The sequence below is a fragment of the Chiloscyllium plagiosum genome, chromosome 39, assembly GCF_004010195.1.
Source record: "Chiloscyllium plagiosum isolate BGI_BamShark_2017 chromosome 39, ASM401019v2, whole genome shotgun sequence".
NCBI classification, from domain to species: Eukaryota; Metazoa; Chordata; class Chondrichthyes; order Orectolobiformes; family Hemiscylliidae; genus Chiloscyllium; species Chiloscyllium plagiosum.
The window spans coordinates 17,307,196-17,327,785 of NC_057748.1; the positions used below are offsets into that span (position 1 = coordinate 17,307,196).

The following is a 20,590-nucleotide window of genomic DNA, read 5'->3' on the forward strand; positions in this document are numbered from 1 at the left end:
GGATGCCAAAATCTTTTATAACACTGACATCCCCAGTTCATTTCAATGGCTGAATCTCTTATCAGAATGGTTTCAGCGAGACAATGGGATTAGAACCGTGAGGTGCTCGTTTTTGACCAGCCCAGACTGGATGGGCCAAAGATCCTTTTCCTGTGCTCGAGGCCACTATGACTCTATGCAGGTGTGCTCAGAGCAACATTAAGTACAGTTAAAACTGGTGTCAATCTGGTGATGATAGAAAACAGAACTACTTGCAGCCAAAGAGCATAAGCAATTAGTGATTAACAGGGCCAAGCGATTTCACAATTAACAAATGAGATCTGAGCTCTGCAGTCCTGATGAATGGTGGTGGGCAATTAAACAACTCACTGGAGGTGGCAGCTCCACAAATATCCTCATCCTCAACGATGGAAGAGCCAAGCACATCAGTGCAAAAGCTGGTCTGAAGCATTCACGACAATCTTCAGCCAGAAGTGCTAAGTGGCTGATCCATCTCAGGCTCCTCCAGAAGGCCCCAGCATTACAGATACCAGTCTTCAGCCAATTCGCCTCACATGATATCAAGAAATTGTTGGAGGCACTAAATACTACAAAGGCTATGGGTCCTGAAAACATCCCGGCAATAATACAGAAGACTTGTGCTTCAGAACCTGCTGCATCTTAAGTCAAGCTGTTCCAGCATAGCAAAAACAGTGGCATCTATGTTGAAAATTGCCCACTTATATCCTATATATAAAAAGCAGGACGCACCCAACAAAGCCAATTACTGCTCATCAATCTACTCTCAATCATCAGTAAAGTGATGGAAAGAGATATCAAAAGCACCAACTAGTCGCACATTCTACTCAATGACACCCAGTTTGGATCCCACCAGTATCACTCAGCCCCTGAGGCCTGTACATTGAACAATCCCAAAACTTTGCTGGTCTTTTAAACAGCTGGTTTCTAACATTACAGCAGCTTCACTAAAGTGAGTTCAGAGACATACCTTCTTTAAGTCTCTGGTCTCCTCCTTTCCCAGTTCTGTTCCATTCTTAAAGTCAATTTTGTCAGCCACAAGTCCACTAAAAAAAAGAGAAGAATCATCTTTAACAACTCAGGTGCAACAATACTGCTTCTTTGAAGCCAACACATACAGACAGGAACAATAACACAAGATTCTTCCACACAAACAAAAGGAACCCTTATTGATAAAGCACTGGAAACCCTAAGCCTCTCAATTATTGCTGAATGAAAATGAGCTTACAAATATTCAAAATTAAAACTGAAAATGCTGGGAAACAATATCTGCAGCAGGATAAACTCGATGCCCTGGGTCAGTGACGTTTTGTCAGAACTGCTCAATAATTTTGCATCAAATGTTCATCTGAGTCAATGCTTAAAAATGTGTTGCTGGAAAAGCGCAGTAGGTCAGGCAGCATCAAAGGAACAGGAGAAGTGACGTTTCAGGCATAAGCCCTTCTTCAGGAATCCCCTGAGTCAATGCCCCCATTAAACTAATGCACAAAAGGAATTTAAACAAATATGTTTTCATGCAGTAATTGCACCCAGAACAACTTTCAAGCAATGGTCAGAACAAGAAAAATCTCAAAAAGCACAATCGCGCTCAAGCAAATCCAAGTCATTAGGGGAGCTTGGTTCTTTTAAAACCTTATGAGAACACAGTATCTGAACCAGGTTCCAGTGAAACTGAGAAAGGCAAAGGAGCTGAACTTCTGTCAATCACGATCCTGAAAATTTCTGCATCGACATAGGAGCAGATTATTCCCGTTGCTAATGTTGTACAATGTAACATTTTGCTTTCTGTAATGACAATCCTGAAGTTGAAGTACTTCAAAATAGGTCCACTTTTGCAGAAGGTGGGGGGGGGGGGGTGAGGAGAATGCAAGAGGCGATCTCCCAACCTTTTCCAACGAGAAAAGTTTAAAAGCAACTGTTGAAAATTCCATGGTAGCAAGTCTTAGTCAGATGACAAGACCAGAAGGCTGACAGACTGTACAGTGCCAGAACACTGGCTGCCACAGTAATGTTGTGGAATGCTGAAACATCAAGAGAGATTCATTTTATATTTTGAAGTGAGACCAATTCTTACAGACAAAATCAGAGCATCTCCCCGAGCTCAGGACCAGCATGACATCATTGTAGAAAACATTATCCCTCTCCAAACAGTCTCTGCTCTACTCCTGACTCATGCTTGCTTCCTCCTACTGGCCATCTGCCAGCAGCTCAGCAAACTGGCAGTTTCTCACCTGTGAGCTCTCAATGTCAGCAGCTTTTTGTCAACAACTCTGGCAAGACCTCCCTTACAACCCACCCTTTGTTTCTGAGGTGGCTGCAGTAGGTCTTCCGCTACTATTGAGCAGCTTGCTGGGCCATTTCGGAGGGAATGAAGAATTATGTAGACATTATAGCACAAACATTCTGCCGAGCAAGCATGAGAAGGGAATAGATTATGTTTTAGCTCTGCACAAGGCTCTTCCTACCGTGCGAATATCCACTCCTAACTATATATTCTTCCATTGCTTTCTCATTCACCATGTTATTCCCAACAATTACAGAGAGTGCACCATAATGTGAAACTGAAATCAGATGGTTAGATTGGCGATGCCGACTGGACCTTTTCCATGAAGGATATTAGTGAATCAGTTTTTCGTAAGCTTGACTACTTCCATGATTCATTTCTTCCTGGTGCCAGCCCAGAATTTGACGATTATAATAAATTTCTAAAAATTTCAATGTATCGACCATTCAATCTCAGAATAATTACAATATTCCAAGATTCCCTCGACATGGGAAAATTTCCAGTGGATTGGAAAAACGTTAATGTAAAGCCCTTATTCAAAAAAAAAGGAGGGAGGCAGTATGTAGGAAACTGCAGACCAGTTAGTTTAACATCTGTTGCTGGGAAAGTGTTAGAATCAATTATCAAGGAAGCAATATCAGGATGCTTGGAAAGTCAAATCACTATCCATAGTCAGCATGGCTTTATGAAGGGCAAATCATGTTTGACTAATTTGCTAGAATTCTTTGAAGATGTAACAAGCAAAGTGGATAATGGGGATCATATAAATGTAATATATCTGGTCTTCCGGAAGGCATCTGATAAAGTGTTACACAAAAGGTTAATTCACAAGGTTGGATCGTATGGGATTAGGGTTAATTTATTAGCTTGGACACCCCCAAATTATTGGCTGATGGACAGAACACAGAGTCGAGATAAATGGGCGTTTTTCTGGACGGTAGGAAGTAACTAGTAGGGTGCGATAAGGTTTGGCCCTTGGACCCAGCTATTTACAATGTACATTAGTGACTTGGAAACAGGGTAGAAAGCTCTATAGCCAAATTTCCAGATAACACAAAAATAGATGGAACTGTAAATTGCAATGAGGAAATAAGAACCATACAAATTAATATAGTTAGGTTAGGAGAATGACCCAAAATGTGACAGATGGAGTTTGATGTGGAAAAGTGAGAGGTCATACATTTTTGTCAGAAAAATGGGAAGATGAATATTATTATCTTAATGGGGAGAGACTTTGGGATACTCCAGTCCAGAAGGATCTGACTGTCCTCGAAAACTAGAATGCAGGTACAACAGATAAATAAAGCAAATGGAATGTTGGCTTTTATAGCTAAATGAATAGTACATAAAAGGTAAGGAAATACTGTCACAACCACACAAGGCATTGGCGAGGCTACACCTGGAGTATCATGCACAGCTTTAGTCCCCAATATTTGAGGAGAGATGTAGTGGCATTGGAGGCAGTTTAGAGGTGATTCACTAGATTGATCCCAGAGATAAGGGGCTTGCTGTATGAAGAAACATTTAACAGTTTAGGCCTATCCTCGCTGGAAGTTAGAAACATGAAGGGAGATCAAATTGAGGTTTTCATGATAAAAGGTGTGGATAAAATAGACATGGAGCAGATGCTTCCTCCTGTAGGACATTCTAGAACAAGAGGATAAGGGATAGCAAATGTAAAACAGAATTGAGGAGAAGCTACTTCTCCCAAAGGGCTGGAATTTGCTATCCCAGAGTGCAGTGGATGCTGGGACAGTGAATACATTTGAGAATTAGACAGATGTTTAATTGGTAATGGGTTCAAGGTTATAGAAAGAAGGCAGAAAATAGGGGTGAGAAGCATATCAGCCATGATCAAATGGCAGAGTAGACTCGATGGACTAAATGGTCTCATTCTGCCCCTATACCTTATCAACAGTTTAGCAGAACAAAGGTTGCGCCCACACAGCAACCTTTCAATTCTTCTACATAGTTACCTTGGTTCTACGAACCTTGATATCTTTACCAAACAACTGTATTAACCTTTGCTTTGACCTTTTTCAATAGTGTTTCAGGGTAAAGAGCTCAAGATTACAAGTTAGAGTGTGTAATGTGGTTTCTGACATCACCCTGAATGGCACAGCTCTAACTTAAAGGCACTACCTTCTTGCTCTGGACTCCGGGAAAAAGCATCTACACCTTCAAGATCTTTAATTTCTGACAATAACCTAATTTACCTTTCCAGTTTAGCTGGCCCTTATATCAGAAATCAAACCAGTAGTATTATCACTGACCAACCTATTAGTGCAATTAAAATTGGAAGACCAGAAATTCTGTACATGACCTGTAACTAAGAGGCCAACTTGTGCAGAGTGTATGGCACCCTTCAAACTTTGCTGTGCTGGGAATACTGGCTGTATTCCTTGGAATTTAGGAGGTTAATTGGTGACTTGACTGAAGTTTTCAAGATAAAGGAGCACGGATTGGGTAGGCAGAGAGAAACTATTTCTGCCCTTTCGTGAGTCTAGGACTCACGGATAATGTTCAAAATTAGTCAGGCCTTTCAGGAAGGCTAGCAAGGGTGGTAGAAGAACAGAACACATGGCCATAAATGGCAATTGATTCACAATGAATTGTTAACACCAAATCGGAGATTGACAGATTTTTGTTAAGCTGCATTCTATGCCTCAGTAACAAAGCCTGAGCATTGATGGGTGTGTACATTAAATGCTCAAACTGCTTAACAAGTACACTTGAAATTATTAATGCACGCACAATTAGAAGTTCAAAGGATCAAACAGAATATTGAATTATCTAGCCAACTATACACTGCCACATCTGATTTTTGGTGATCTCAAAGGATATTAGCATATTGACAATCATGACATTCCTCACACGTAGACTATGCTTCCCATGTTAAAAGATACGCAAGTACAGGTAAACAACTCTTTATCCAAAATTCCGAAACCCAAAAGGTTTTGTCATGAAGTTCTTTTTTCCCTCATTAACAAAGTTGTTTGGCATGCAAACCGTTAACCGAACACTACACCCACTCGATGCGTGGCAATCAGATGAGACTTGTGGGGGCGTGGTCCTGCATGGCAGGCCTCAATCAATCACAGTGCGTCTGCTGCTTACTAAGATTTTTTTAAAATTTCACCAAATTGTCACTTATTCTGAAATTCGAAAAATTCTGAATTCCAAAAACCAGCTAGCCCCAAGCATTTCAGATAAAGGATTGTGCACCTGTATCACATATTGCCCCTAATCATGATCACCATTCATGACCATCTTGTTTCACTAAACTGCTACCCATGTGCAGAAACTAGGCCTTGTGTCAGTCTAACTCAACAAGTCACCTTCCTGTCACAGGACATAAAAGGAGCACAGTAAACCTCAGTAACCACAAGGTGAGATATACAGGAAGCTCAGCAGGTCAAAGAAAGAAACTACATTCATCAAAAAAATGAGAAAGCAGGCATCTTTTTCCCTTGTCTCTAAGTTATGGAGTGCCTGGCATTGAAAGTTTCCAAGGAGAAATCATTTTAATTCATGAGCTGCCAGAGGAAGTGGTGGAGCTGGCAACATTTAAAAGGTATCTGAATGGGTATATGAATAGGAAGGGTTTGAAGAGATATGGGCCGGGTGCTGGCATGTGGAACTAGATTGGTTTGGGCTATCTGGTCAGCATGGATGATTTGGACCGAAGGATCTGTTTTCATGCTGTACATATCTATGACTCTATTTAATCATGGACGTAGGTATCACTGCCTGGGCCAACCATAATTACCCATCCCTAACTGTTCAAGGTGATGGTGAACTACTCCTTGATTGACTGCCATCTTATTTGATGCTGGCAGACCCATAATCTTGTTCGGGAATTAGTTCCAGAATTTTGACCCAGCAACACTAAAGGCACAGCAATATATCTCCAAGTCTGGGTGGAGAGTGATTTAGAGGGGAACTTGCAGGTGGCAGTGTTCCCATGTGCCCGCTGTACTCAAACTCCAAAATAGTAGTGGCCTGAGGTTTGGAAGGTGCTGTCAAAGGAGCCTTGATGAGTTACCGTCATGCATCTTGCAGCTGGAGCACACTGCTGCTACTGAGTGTCTGTGGTGTAGGGAGTCAATGTTTGTGGATGTGGTGCCAATCAAGCTGGCTTGACCAACTGAGTACTTACAGCACTTTTTGTTTACACTTCAGATTTCCAGCATTCGTGATATTCTGCTTTTCTACAAAATCAATGAATGCACTCCTTCCTTGGAGACACTGCTACCATTCACTTATTCTTGGTGTGCAATTAATAAGTGATTGCCATGCGCAAAATCAGATTATCCACTGAACTGAATTACCTTCCAGAAAATTACATAACTGGGACAGAAAACAACCCCTTATCGTTAAACACACTCCCACAGCCATGTAGCAACAAACACCTATGTAATGTGCTCTGATGCCTATGTACAAGCATATCGTGTAATGTGGCATAATCTAAGTCAACATTTAGATAGACGAAAAGGAATTGTCCAGTTGCACTGATGATTTCCAACGGCTATTTCACACTATCCAACAAATGCGGAGATACATCCAAACTGTGGGAACAACGTTGTGTGTTTAACAAAATTTACATCACTGACTTTCTCAGTATACCCACAGCTTAGGGTGGAACCACGCCAGAAAACTAGGAAAGCCCAAGTCTTCAGAGTGCTCTGTGCCAAGTGAGCTGGCTTTAGTCAGAGTCATGAGGTGCTTCAACAATACTCCACAAATCAGAGGTTTGGAAATATAAAAAGCAGCTAGTATTCATTCCCTTGATCACTGTCCAGGAGCTCCTGATAAAAGTGCACAGGTTGAATTAAACGTCTGCTGGAATGGTCAGAATAGCCCATTGAAATTCACCGTCTAGACTCTCAAGACAAATGATGCTTTAAGTAAAGCGATGAGAAATGAGAAGACCCAATTACCAAAAGTAGTTTGCATAGCATCAGCTGCATTTCATTAGGTTTTTCTGCTTTAGCATATCTAAAAATAGATTAGTCAGGAAGCGTCAGTTACAGCAGCCCAATAAAAATCTCAGTGCATAATCCTGGATAATATTTCAGTGCAATACTGATGGATGCTAGAAGTACCATCCATTTGTTCACATGCAAGAATGTAAAAGACCACAGGGCACATTTAAGTAGGGGGTTTAAGTGTCTTCCCTATAACCTACCGACTAACATGGGAATTGCTGATTCATCTCGTTGCTGGTTGTGCGACTTTGTTGACTGACACTTCGAAAGCTAAACAATTGTGATATACAATACTATAAAGGATTTACAGTTCAAACATTCTGCCCAGCTAGTCTGTGTCAGTGGTTATACTGTAAATATCCTGGTTTGCCAGTATTTTTTGCATGATTATCAATTTCTCACCTTAAATAAGCATCACATGCTATCAACTTGCAACCACTTGCACATACAAAATATTGTAGTCCAGAAACAAGGCACTTGGATCAACAGCAAACCTCATTCAAGCCTCTTCCCATTCCTATAACTCTATTAACATATCCTATTTGTTGCTCCTTCACTTTTTCTATGAGAGTCAGTTCAACTGATTCTAGTGGTAAGTTAGTGCCATATTCTCTGAGTAAGGATGTTTTCCCTTGAGTTTCCAATTAGACTTACTGGTGACCATCTTATGTACCCTTTATTATTTCTAGGCCTTATGGAGCACCACCTACAAGTAGCAGGGTTCCACAAGCACACACGTTGTGCAAAGTACCATTCTGAAAAATAGCTGAGAATTCAAATTTCAACAACAAACAAGCCATCCAGGACAGCCCTGCAGGCATCGCTGGAGTGACAGCACCCGCTGCCTGTAAGACATGGAGATCCCAATGCAGCATGGAGCTGAAGGAGGAAAGGAAAATGAGTGACGTCCTTCCTCATCACCCTTCGGGGGTTAAATCCAACTGGAACGCCACTGCTTCTTTCCAACAAACCAGGACAAAGACGTGGACCATTACACTGTATATCACAGAGTAGCAGATTGTGGAAAAGCTCCATCTGAGAAAGTCTAATGGAAACACAAGTAAAGCACAATTTGCAGTGTACGAGTGGAAAAATATTATGTGGAGACTGAGCTCCAGCTGCACCTGCATCTTGTCAGCAGCTGCTTAAAGAGAGCCTGCCGCCTCAGCAGAGAAATGCTGTTTAATCTCTTGGGAAATGGAAGCAAGGGGAAAAGAAAGGCGAACATAGATGAAGAGAGGTGCAATCCTCTGACCAGCAGACAGAAGCTCAGCAACAATGATGTGGTTCACCTGACACAAGTGTGAATGCCACTGAACTTTCATTCCCCCTACAAGTAGGTTCTTCTGCTATCACTCAGTCCACCCAGAACCCACAGGAATAAGATGCCAGGTTCAATTCCCATTTGACTTCAGCGTTCAGTGATCTCAGAGCAGCAATTTCGTTGTTGCAATTAACTTAAAATCCAAGTGCACGAAACGTCAGCCAACATTTACTGCCTACAAGTTCAAGTGGTAAGTGCCTTCTTGAGCTGTGGTGCAGGTACACCAAAAATGCTATAAAGGAGTTGATCCAGTGACAGTGAAGGAATAGCAATATAGCTCCCAGTCAGAAAGGTGTGTGATTTGAAGGAGAGCTTATAGGTGGTGTTCCATACATCTGCTGTCCTTGTCCTTTTAGGTGGATGCATGATGCACCCACAGTGGAATTAGTCTGCTCAGACTCTGATTAGCCACCCATTTGACATACTGGTGCCTGATAACAGGTAATAAAAATTGGCACCCTTAGTACATGAGAAACACAGCGTAATGTTCTTCAATAGTGCAATCCTCTACACTCCCCAGATTAATCCTGCAGACCACTGGTTGAGGGCTATGATATGGGTTGTTCCAACACACTGCCTGCTCTATGGAACTGTCTAGCTTCAATCTGTAAATCCAGATGTGGGAAACCTCTATGCTAATTAAATGAGTAAGAGACATTGAGTGAATGTTATATTTTGAAATTATATATACAATAAATGTGCACTTCGCTAGGTTTTGTAAACCAAGTTAATTTGATCTGTGAGCCTTCAAGTTGTCAACTACTGAATGGAAATCGATGTTTGTTAAATACCTGGAGAATATTCACATGCATTGACTGGATGAAAGCATTTCCAACAAAATTGGTACTGCTAACAGCACTGAGCCCAGTCAGTGATTTCTACAGGAGATCAGAGGAGAAAACTGTGAACAGCCATTCACTTCTTGAAAATCTCTCCTTCAAATTCCTATACGGCACTGTTGTAACCGAAGTGCCAAGAGAAATCCTTTGGCAACTTGATGTCTTCACCACTACTCATTTCAAAGCAAGAGTTTGTCAGCACAGGAAAAGCACCCCGCCCCTGGATTTCAGAGTTCGGCTGTGTCCTGCATCAAGCAGCCAAGTGATGTGACAGCTGTGCTCAGGAATGTTGTGAAGTAATTGAGGGCAGCAAAGAAACGAGTTCAGGAATTTTAACCTGCCAAAAATTTACAAAAACGGTCAGAAATGAGTAGCTGTTCACACCCAAGAGCTCGTTAACATTGCCATGGGTATGGTGAAATGGAAGAGCGAATAAATTAGCACACTTTGCATTCCTGTGTATCATTCAAACCTGCAGCAGTGCCTCACCCCATCCATGAGCACGTTCCAGAAGCATTGGTACAGCAAATAATACACCTCCATGCACCTCAGAAGCCGATCCACCATCTACAAAGCACAAGTCAGGAACATGATATTATACTCTCCACTTGCCTAGGTGAGTGCAGCTCCAAACTCAAGATGCTTGACCCAAAGGCAAAGCAACCCATTCCATCAGCACCTCATCCACCACTAATGCATACCCTTGGCTTCCTAAGAACACATGACCAATTACCTAGTTTGCCTCAACAGTTTTTTTCCAAACCCATGATGTCTACCATCTAGGAGAACAAGGGAAGCCGATAAATCGGAACACCAGCATCTGCAAGTTTCCCCTCGTGCTACCTGTCTTCCTGATTTGGAACTATTTCACCATTTCTTTTTCACTATCATGGAGTCAAAATTGTGAAAAACAACCTCATTGTCTGCAAGTCAAGTCATGTGGGCGGCACGGTGGCACAGTGGTTAGCACTGCTGCCTCACAGCGCCACAGACCCGGGTTCAATTCCCACCACAGGCGACTGACTGGGTGGAGTTTGCACGTTCTCCCCGTGTCTGCGTGGGTTTCCTCCGGATGCTCCGGTTTCCTCCCACAGTCCAAAGATGTGCAGGTTAGGTGAATTGGCCATGCTAAACTGCCCGTAGTGCTTGGTAAGTGGTAAATGTAGGGGTATGGGTGGGTTATGCTTCGGCGGGTCGGTGTGGACTTGTTGAGCCGAAGGGCCTATTCCCACACTGTAATGTAATGTAATCTAATCTAACACTGCTGGAGGATGCTTACAATCACTGGGTAAAGATACCATTACACACAATGTCAATGTTACTTATTCAGGTATTGGTGCATGTAGGATTTATAGAATATTCATGCCATTGGGTCGTTAACAAAGACAGTTAAGTACTTTTGAAGTCTAGCCATTGTTGTCATGTAGGAAACAACAGTCAATTTATACACAGAAAACTCCCAAAAGCAACAGTTGCCATAATAATCAGATAATCAACTTTTAGTGATGTTGTTTGAAGAATTATATTGGTTGGACAATAAGAACTCCTTCAAAACACTGCAATGGGATCTTTTACCTCAGTTTAGTGTCTCAACAGAAAAACAGTGCCGCACAGCCACAATACTTCACCAGAAGGTCAATTAGATTTTGCCCCAAAGACTCTGCAGTGGGATCGGAGTGAAACCCAATGAATTATAGCTGGCTCTGGGCAAAAGCACGAAGAAGTGGGAGAGGGGAAAGAGAAGCACTTCCTGAGCAGAGATTACAATTGAAAGGCAATGCGGCCTCAAAAAGTCCACATTAAAATTGTAAGGCAATTGAACATATCCAATACAGCGTACTGAAACACCCAATAACAATAATATGGGTGACATTGTTAAGTTCCAGGAGACCCACACTCTCAAACCTATTCAACTAAATCCAGCAGGAATCAGAGATACAATCTGCGCAGGTCAGTGGAGCCAATAACGCAGATTTAATAATATTAAGAGTGATGGCCAGCCTCTTGAAAGACTTAAATTGGCTATGCCAAAACGTCCTGACACAGACAACACATTAGTGCTGCCAATCAGAATCAGAATCGAGAGAGCCAATGAGAAACAGAAATGAGACCTGAGGGGGTGCACTTCCCCTGGCAGGCACTGCTCGAGCATCATCACAAAAGATTGTTTTTGGGGTGGAGAACATGCAATTATTTTAGCAGTGTCTTCTCAAACACCAGGAATTCTCTAACAGGATTCCACTATGGGAAACATGTAAAATATCAAAATGTTGCCTCCTAATCTTAAAAGGAAAGAGCCCAAGCTGAAGCAGACAAGTTTTGAGGGACGGTCCTAAAGGAAGCAAAGCTGGGATGGCAAACTGCTTCAAACAAGACTTGGTATCACATGCTAAGTGAAAGGGATGGCTAGTTCTCTATGCATGGTATTAAGTTCTCTCCTTTCTACCAGCACTGCAGGATCAAGATGCCAACAGTCTCAGAGCGATAAGACACACACTACCTTTGCCAATGAGTCAAACCATATGGACCTCTTTGTCACTGGATATTAAGTAGCATTTATGAAGAACATAAGGTTACCGACATCTACAGAATCAACAAACACAGTTTTGCAAACTAACAGATCCTTCTCATACAAAAAGTGACATCAAACCAAACAAGGAGCCAGTAGGACAGCAGACAAAAACAAAATCAAGAGTGCTTTGACGGAGTCTTAAAGATCAGTGGGAAGGACTAAAGTTTTGGAAAGGGAGTCCCAGAGGTCAGTGATCCCAGAGGTAAGCAGCTGAAGCCATGAAGCAAATGACAGAGTGATCAATCAGGCTGCACCAGAGACCAGAACTTCAGAGGGGCACAGATCCTGGAATGTCACAGGTCTGGAAAGGTAGGGATGGAAGAGGCCATGGAAGGGTTTTGAATGTCTGCAAGTTTATTTGTTAAGAAACAAAATCAAGTTGCGGATATAAAGTGAAAGCAAGTGCAAACACCAGGTGTAGCAAGACAAAGGAAGAGATATTATGGATGGCCGATGATAAAACAGGCAGACGCACCAAAGCAGTGCCAGAATTTATCTTTTGTCCCAATTCCTGGGTTGACTGTTTGGACCACGGGCAGTTCATACCAATCCAGGATGGCAGAAGTGAATGGGTACTTGGAACCATTCCAGTGCACGAATGGTTAGGCAGGTAAGTCCAGCTTCTGCTAAGCCCAGTCAAATTAACTAGGTAAATTAGTTTTAATTGACTACAATTACAAAAAGATGCACAGTGCATTCTGAAAATGTCCAGCATTCAAACTCCTCCATCTTTCAGACAGCCAACTGAGAGCACACGTAACTGTGCTGTGTTTTTTTTAAAAAAACTCCATTTGTAAGCTGCAGGCATCCATGGCTGCACCAGGATTCATTACCCATCCTTAATGAAAAGATGGGTTAACGCCATATTCATGGAAATTCCTTCTCAGACAAGAATATTAATACAATAAAATTAAACCACATGAGACTGAGGGTAGTGTACTTGCAGGGATAGAGAACTGGTGGGAAATGGTAAAAGTGGAAAAAATAGGTATCAATGGCGTATCACTGGGACCAGTGTTTGAATCTCAGCTATTCATTATATATTAATGAAATAGATGAGGAAACTACATGTAACGTCTCCAATTTTGCAGATGACAAAGCTAGGTGGGAGTTGGAACTGTGAGGAGGATGCAGAAATTCTTCAGTGTGACTGGGACAAGTTCATGTGGAAATGCATGGCAGATGATTTATGTTATAAATAAATGGGATGTCATCCACTTTGGTAGCAAAAGTAGGAAGGCAAAATATCTGAATGTCACCAGATTGGGAAAGGGAAAGATGCAATGAGACCTGGGTGCCCTTGTATACCAGTTGGTGAAAGTAAACGTGCAGGTGTAGCAGACACTGCAGAAGCCAAATAGTACACTGGCCTTTATTGCAGGATGAAGTTCAGGAGTAGGAATATCTTGCAGTCTCAGTTCTGCTAGAATGCGGTTAGCTCCATTCTCGTGAGATCCCATGTTGTAAGATTGCATAATAGCAGCACCATTTAAGCTAATGGGGCTGAAATCACGTTATAACCAATAAGCGCTTTAAAACTTTGTGTTTTATATAAAAAGTGTTCCCAATTGTGTTATAACGGGTTTGTGTTTACAAAATGACCTGAAATTACCTGTATAGCAACTGTAGTGCCTTTGTGAGACGAGATTTGGAGTGCTGGAGAGAGAGTGCAACAAAGATTAACCAGAGCGATTACTGGGATGACAGCAAGGTGTGAAGGAAAACTGGATCAGTCAGAATGATATTCACTGGAACGTATAAGAACGAATACTGGAGGTATCTCCAGTTAGATGCAAGAAGGGCATTTGCAATGGTGGGGGAGACCAGAACCGGGAGTTATTATTTGATAATAGAGGGTAAACCTTTTTACACTGAGATGAGGAGAAATTTCTTCACCCAGGGTGGGGAGAGTCTACATAATTCTCTGTCACAAAAAGCAGTTGATCCCATATCATTAAATGTTTACAATTCCGAGTTAGATGTAGTTATAGAGTCAAAGAGGTGTACAGCATGGAACAGACACTTACGTTCAACTCGTCCATGCTGACCAGATATCCCAACCTAATCTAGCCCCATTTGCCAGCACCCAGCTCATATCCCTCCAAATCCTTCCTATTCATATACACATCCAGATGCCTTTTAAGTGTTGCATTTCCACCACTTCTTTTGGCAGCTCATTCCATACACGTACTATCCTCTGCATGAAAAAGTTGCCCCTTTGGTCTCTTAAATCTTTCCCCTCTCACCCTAAACCTATGCCTTTGAGTTCTGGACTCCCCCACCCCAGGGAAAACACTTTGTCTATTTATCCTATCCATGCCCCTCATGATTTTATAAACCTCTATAAGATCACCCCTCAGCCTCCGACTCTCCAGGGAAAACAGCCCCAGCCTGTTCACCCTCTCCCTGTAGCTCAAATCCTCCAATCCTGGCAACATCCTTGTAAATCTTTTCTGAACCTTTTCAAGTTCCACAACATTCTTCAGATAGGAAGACCACAATTGCACACAATATTCCAAAGTGGTCTAACCAAGGTCCTGTACAGCCACATGACCTCCCAACTCCTGTAATAAATATTCTGACCAATAAAGGAAAATATACCAAATGCCTTCTTCACTATCCTATCTACCTGTGACTCTACTTTCAAGGAGCTATGAATCTGCCCTCCAAGGTCTCTTTGTTCAGCAACACTCCCTTAATGAGTAGTTAAGAACTACTATATCTGTGAATCCATATCGCAACTAGAATCAATATTCTTAACATACGCTAAAATATGTTCGCAAAAGATGGCTTTACTCATTAAGAAAAATGTCATAGCTGCACTCAGACGACATCTTGGACAACTCTTCTAGCAAGTCATGGTTTGGAGTTGCTGGTGTTGGACTGGGGTGTACGAAGTTAAAAATCACACAACACCAAGTTATAGTCCAACAGGTTTAATTGGACTCCTTCATCAGGTGTTCTTCTCGCAAGGCCATTATGGACTCAGGACAAAAAAAGTGCAATTGCGATGATAGGGTTATACTATAGGCCTCTACATTATGTAACAGCCAACAGAGACAAAAAGACAGTCGTGGGTGCTTTCCTTAAGGCTGAAGGGATCAATCGGTAGGAGGAGAAAGTGGAAATAGGTGCGACTGACCTCGATGATCAGCCATGATCATACTGAATGGTGGAGCAGGCTCATAGTGGTCAATAAACTAACACATTCTTATTTTCTGTTTCTATGTTTCCTACACCCAAACCTTTTCTCTTTCACACACTTGACACAGAATTCCAATATTTAAGTTTCTATTTTATACATCTTTGTGTACAGTTTAAACGTTCCCATTTATGCACACTAGGAAAAGTCTTTCAATCGGACACCACAGAATTGTTTTTAGTGCTGTCACTGAACAGAAAGAGGCTGTGATTCAGGAGTTTCTTTGAAGAACATGGACACACTCCCTCTGTACCCACACTAGTTATTTTGACCTGATAATAACAGCAGTAGCTGCACTTCTATTTGAGAAGTTACAAATTCCTAGCCAATCAGCATCCACTATCTCAAATGAAAGCAAGGTTGGTATCTCCAGGTTCTGAGGAAATGTCACAAATTGGTCAGTACGGCTTGTGAGAATTTGCTGCATACCAACTGGCTCCAACAACCTCTAAGTACAATGGCCCATTTGCTCGAGATCCTAATGAGTGGCAGATAGAACTGAATTTACATAAATGTGAGGTGCTGCATTTTGGAAAGGCAAATCAGGGCAGGACTTCGACACTTAATGGTAAGATCCTAGGGAGTGTTGCTGAACAAAGAGACCTTGGAGTGCAGGTTCACAGTTCCTTAAAAGTGGAGTCACAGGTAGATAGGATAGTGGAGGTGTTTGGTATGCTTTCCTTCATTGGTCATAGTATTGAGTACAGGAGTTGGGAGGTCATGTTGCGGCTGTACAGGACATTAGTTAGGCCACTACCATGTACAATTCTGGTCTCCCTCCTATTGGAAGGATGTTGTGAAACTTGAAAATGTTCAGAAAAGATTTACAAGAATTTTGCCAGGGTTTGAGATCTAAGGGGAGGCTGAAAAGACTGGGACTATTTTCCTTGGAGGACTGGAGGCTGACCTTATAGAGGTTTGTAAAAGCACGGATAGGGTAAATAGACAAAATCCTTCCCCTGAGTGGGGGAGTCCAGAACTAGATGGCATAGGTTTAAGTTGAGAGGGGAAAAATTTAAAAGGAGCAACTTTTTCCAGAGGGTGGTGTGTGTGGAATCAGCTGCCAGAGAAAGTGGTGGAGGCTGGTACAATTATAGCATTTGAAAGACATCTCGATGGGTATAATGAATAGGAAAGGTTTAGAGGGATATGGGCCAAATGCTGGCAAATGGGACTAGATTTATCTGGGATATCTAATCAACATGGATGATTTGAACCAAAGGGTCTGTTTCCATGTTGTACATTTTGGGCGGCACGGTGGCACAGTGGTTAGCACTGCTGCCTCACAGTGCCAGAGACCCGGGTTCAATTCCTGCCTCAGGTGACTGACTGTGTGGAGTTTGCACGTTCTCCCCATGTCTGCGTGGGTTTCCTCCGGGTGCTCCGGTTTCCTCCCACAGTCACAAAGATGTGCAGGTCAGGTGAATTGGCCGTGCTAAATTGCCCGTAGTGTTAGGTAAGGGGTAAATGTAGGGGTATGGGTGGGTTACACTTCGGCGGGTCGGTGTGGACTTGTTGGGCCGAAGAGCCTGTTTCCACACTGTAATGTAATGTAAAAAATGTAATGTAATGTAAAAAATGTAAATGTAAAAAAATGTAATGTAATATAATATAAAAATGTAATGTAATGTAATTTCTATGATGGCAGTTCAGAAAGCCGCTCATTGGTTGCGAATTATTATGGGATGGCCCAAGGTGCCACAGAAATTAACATTCCTTTTTAATCAATCCTCATTATACTGTGGGAGAGTATACATATTGTCCTGAGTCACACCCTCAACTCAATACAGAAGCAGACAGACTCAGAATATTCACACTGTAAATAATTGACTAAATTCTTAGACGGTTAAACAGCTATTGTTAAATATGCCCCCTGGACTCTAACAAAGCAGAAATACTTTCTCCATGTTTTGCCTTTTTGAACTCTAGTTTGAGGAACTTTTCAGGTCTCTTCTCTTTGACAAGAAAAATCTCAAGTCTGTTCAACCTTTCCCAATAGCCACGTTCTCCTAATTCTGCAAACACACCTTTTCTGCATCTTCTCCAATGATTCCATGTTTTTTATTAGTACAAGTGCCAGAATTGCATCCAGTACCCAACCGGTGGTCTAGCCTAGACTCCATGTAGATTTAATTCAATGCCCTGGCTTTTTTGCTGTCTGCAATACGTCCAATGTGGGACTCAATGGACTGCATCCTGGGTGCATGCCACTTCAAGAATGAGCATGTGTGCAGAGTCCAAGTTGCAGGCAGCAGCCCCTTCCAAACTGATATCGATGAACAGTCTTGGTCTGAAGTCGACTGATGTTATCTCTCCACCCCGGAGGCTCTCTGCCTCATTTCTGATGAAAGCTTTTGCCCGAAATCTCGATTTTCCTGCTCCTCGGATGCTGCCTGACCTGCTGTGCTTTTCCAGCGCCACTCTAATCTTGACTCTAATCTCCAGCATCTGCAGTTCTCACTTTCGCCTTGCTTTTGCTGCAGTCAGCTCTCTCAAAACCCACAGTTTACAGCAACTCCATTCCAAAGAGTCACATTTGACTCAATGTTTCTATTGCCACCGGTGATGCCAGACTTGCTGAGCTTCTCGAGCATTTTGTTTTTAATTCAGATCGTCAACAACCAGCGTTTTGCTTTTACTCTCTTTTCCGCCATCTGGCCATTTCTTTTCTTCTTGTCATTTTCTCAGAAATTAACCCCAGTGCTTTTTTAAAAAAAATCATGGTATTTGACAAAGTGATAACCTTGAATACAGCAGGTAATAAGAGAAGGTAAATGTAATCCTGGCCTTTACTTCAAAGTGAATGGAATACAAATAGGGGAACTGTACAAGGCACTTGTTCAATGACACCTCGAGTACTATGAACTGTTTTTATCCTTATCCAAGGAAATATATTGGCATTGAAAGGAGTCCAGAGGATGTGCACTAGGTTGATCCCAGGGAGGGAGAGGGGTTGAGCCTGTAATCATTGGCATTTAGAAGAATGCAAGGAAAGCTTACTGAAACACTGGATTCCTAAGCTGCATGACACTAGACAATAGATGCAGGAGTAGGCCATTCAGCCCTTCGAGCCTGCACCACCATTCATTATGATCATGGCTGATCATCCACAACACGTGGTAGTTGCAGAAAGTTGACTTCACTTTATGGAAGAATCCAGACCAAAGGATATAATCTCACAATACAGGGATCACTATCATTTACGACAAAGTGAGTAAATTCTCTCTGTCACAGTAGTGAATCTATGAAATTCTTTACCACAGACAGCTGTCAAGGCTTAGTCATTAAGTATATTCAAGTCTGAGATACAGATTTTTAATCCGTAAAGGAATCAAGGGTATGGGAAAAGGGCTGGAAATTAGATTATCAGGTCAGCCACGATTGCACAATGGCAGGACAGAGCCGATGGGCCAAATGGCCGACTTCTGTTCCTACATCTTATGGCAAAAGTGCGTAATTCACTGTCATATCAAAGCCTTGAAGCAGACAGTAATGACATTTTACTAGAGATTTGATGCATACACAAGGGAGAACAGATAGAAATTTGCATGGGGCATATATGCTGATCAAAGCACGAGGGAGGGTTTTACGTCAGTGGTACAGCATTCATGCAGAAGCCAGGATGGGCAGGGATCATAGCCAACTCTGTATCATTCCAAGAACGGAGGCCAGAACTCAGGCTCCAATCGAGCAACATTAAAAACATAAACCTGAATTTACAAAGTACCTTCCATGGAATAAAACATTGCAAGAGCTTCGCACCGTGCTACCAGATAGATTTCCACACCAAGCCTCATAAAATGATATTATGAGGTGATGATAATTATCCAAAAACTTGTTTAAACCAGGTGGTCTCAAAGATCAGGTTTGAGAAGAGTGTGGCAGAGCGATGCAGCAAGATGGCAAGAGCAGGCCTCCCTCACTACTCATGGCTGTTGGAACAAACTATGAGACTAACTTTCTGACAGATAGTTAGCGCATAGAAACAGCAATTATCTCACCGCAGTCAAACATCTGGGCAGAAAATCTATTCACTAATTTACACTAACGTCAAAATTTAAAACAAAAGTATAAATAAGAGGCTGGTCAGGCTGAATAGTTGGTTTCTAAGCTCAAGATTGCAGGTATATTCTGCACATCTACTCTGTAACATTGTGATTCATACATTTGTACCCGTACAATCAAACTATCAGGAAGTACACAGCCCACTCATGTTTGCTACATATAGAGCAATATTTACTCCATCAGCACAATTTTCAAAATGTAATTATTTTATATTTCCACAGGTTTCAATGACATTTGGGGAAGTCGTGTTGAAGGGTGCACTGGATGAGGAATCCAGAAACAAAGGCTAATGTTCTAGGGACATGGGTTCAAACCCCACCACGACAGTTGCTGGAATTCAAACCCTATTTTTGTAACAAAATACAGGTGACAATCATGGTGAATAAAGTGCCGTGCAGTGTCGCCACACATGATGTCACCTTAAAACGCAGAAAAATAAACCTCAGAGCCCAAAGGCAGAAAAATAAAGAAGTGTTCATCTTTACAGTCCTTCTTAAAAATTCTGATATTCAAATCTAGTCTCACAATAACAAAGGAAACTATCAATTGCTGTGAAAAACTTATCTGGCTCATTAAGTTTTCTAGCGAAGACAAGTTTTCTAGCGAAGATCTTACCTGATCAGATTACAAGTGACTCCAGACCCACAACAATGCAAATGTCCCTTAAATGCCCTCTGAAATGGCCTAACAAGCTGCTCAATTCAAGAGGAGTTAGACATGGGCAACAAGTATTGGTCCTGGCCTTGTCAATGAAAACCCTGTCCCATGAAAATTAAACATTAAAGCTGTTTCTTTTGAAGTCAGATCAGGCTCTCCTGTAACACCTCCCACAATCACAAACATGACGTCCACATACAGGACATAATTACTTGGGCAGTATGCCTGCGGACCTTAACTAAATATTGGGGCAGGTACCAAGGTGTTTACAAAGGATGTGCAGTCTGGCACCCCATCACATTCCCCCACCCTTCCCCTCACCCCCTTCTTCTCACTCCCTCAGCCATTGCCCTCATCCTACAAACACAGCCCCTCCTACCCTCTCTGCTCCACTTCTTCTCATTCCCGCCCCCTGAAATCCTCTTCCCTCCTCTCTCCTTAACCCTCAACACAACTTCAAAGCCGTCCTCTCCAACCTCTTCCTCACCCACATCTGCTATTCTACTCCCTTGCCTCTCCTTCTCTTCATCCCATATCCTCAACATGTCCTCATCGTCACCCTCTTGTACCTACCCATTTCTTTCCTCCATGAACCCCCTCCCTGTCGGCTCCTCCCTGACCCCCTATCCTCCCTGATCCCC

General features: G+C 42.2%; 1 protein-coding gene across 4 annotated transcripts in view; it reads right to left on the reverse strand.

Annotated features, from left to right (window-relative positions):
* Positions 1-20,590, reverse strand: part of LOC122542284 (myocardin-related transcription factor A-like) — a 200,812-nt gene that overhangs the window by 176,855 nt on the left and 3,367 nt on the right. For 2 of the 4 annotated variants that reach the window (XM_043679873.1, XM_043679871.1), the window contains exons 2-3: positions 9,926-10,020; positions 989-1,064 (exon numbers count right to left, since the gene is read on the reverse strand). In XM_043679873.1, the coding sequence (XP_043535808.1) occupies positions 989-1,064; positions 9,926-10,020 (171 nt within the window). Of the gene's footprint in view, positions 1-988; positions 1,065-9,925; positions 10,021-19,907; positions 19,926-20,590 lie in introns of those variants that run through there. The other 2 variants (XM_043679876.1, XM_043679872.1) reach the window with 2 other exon arrangements.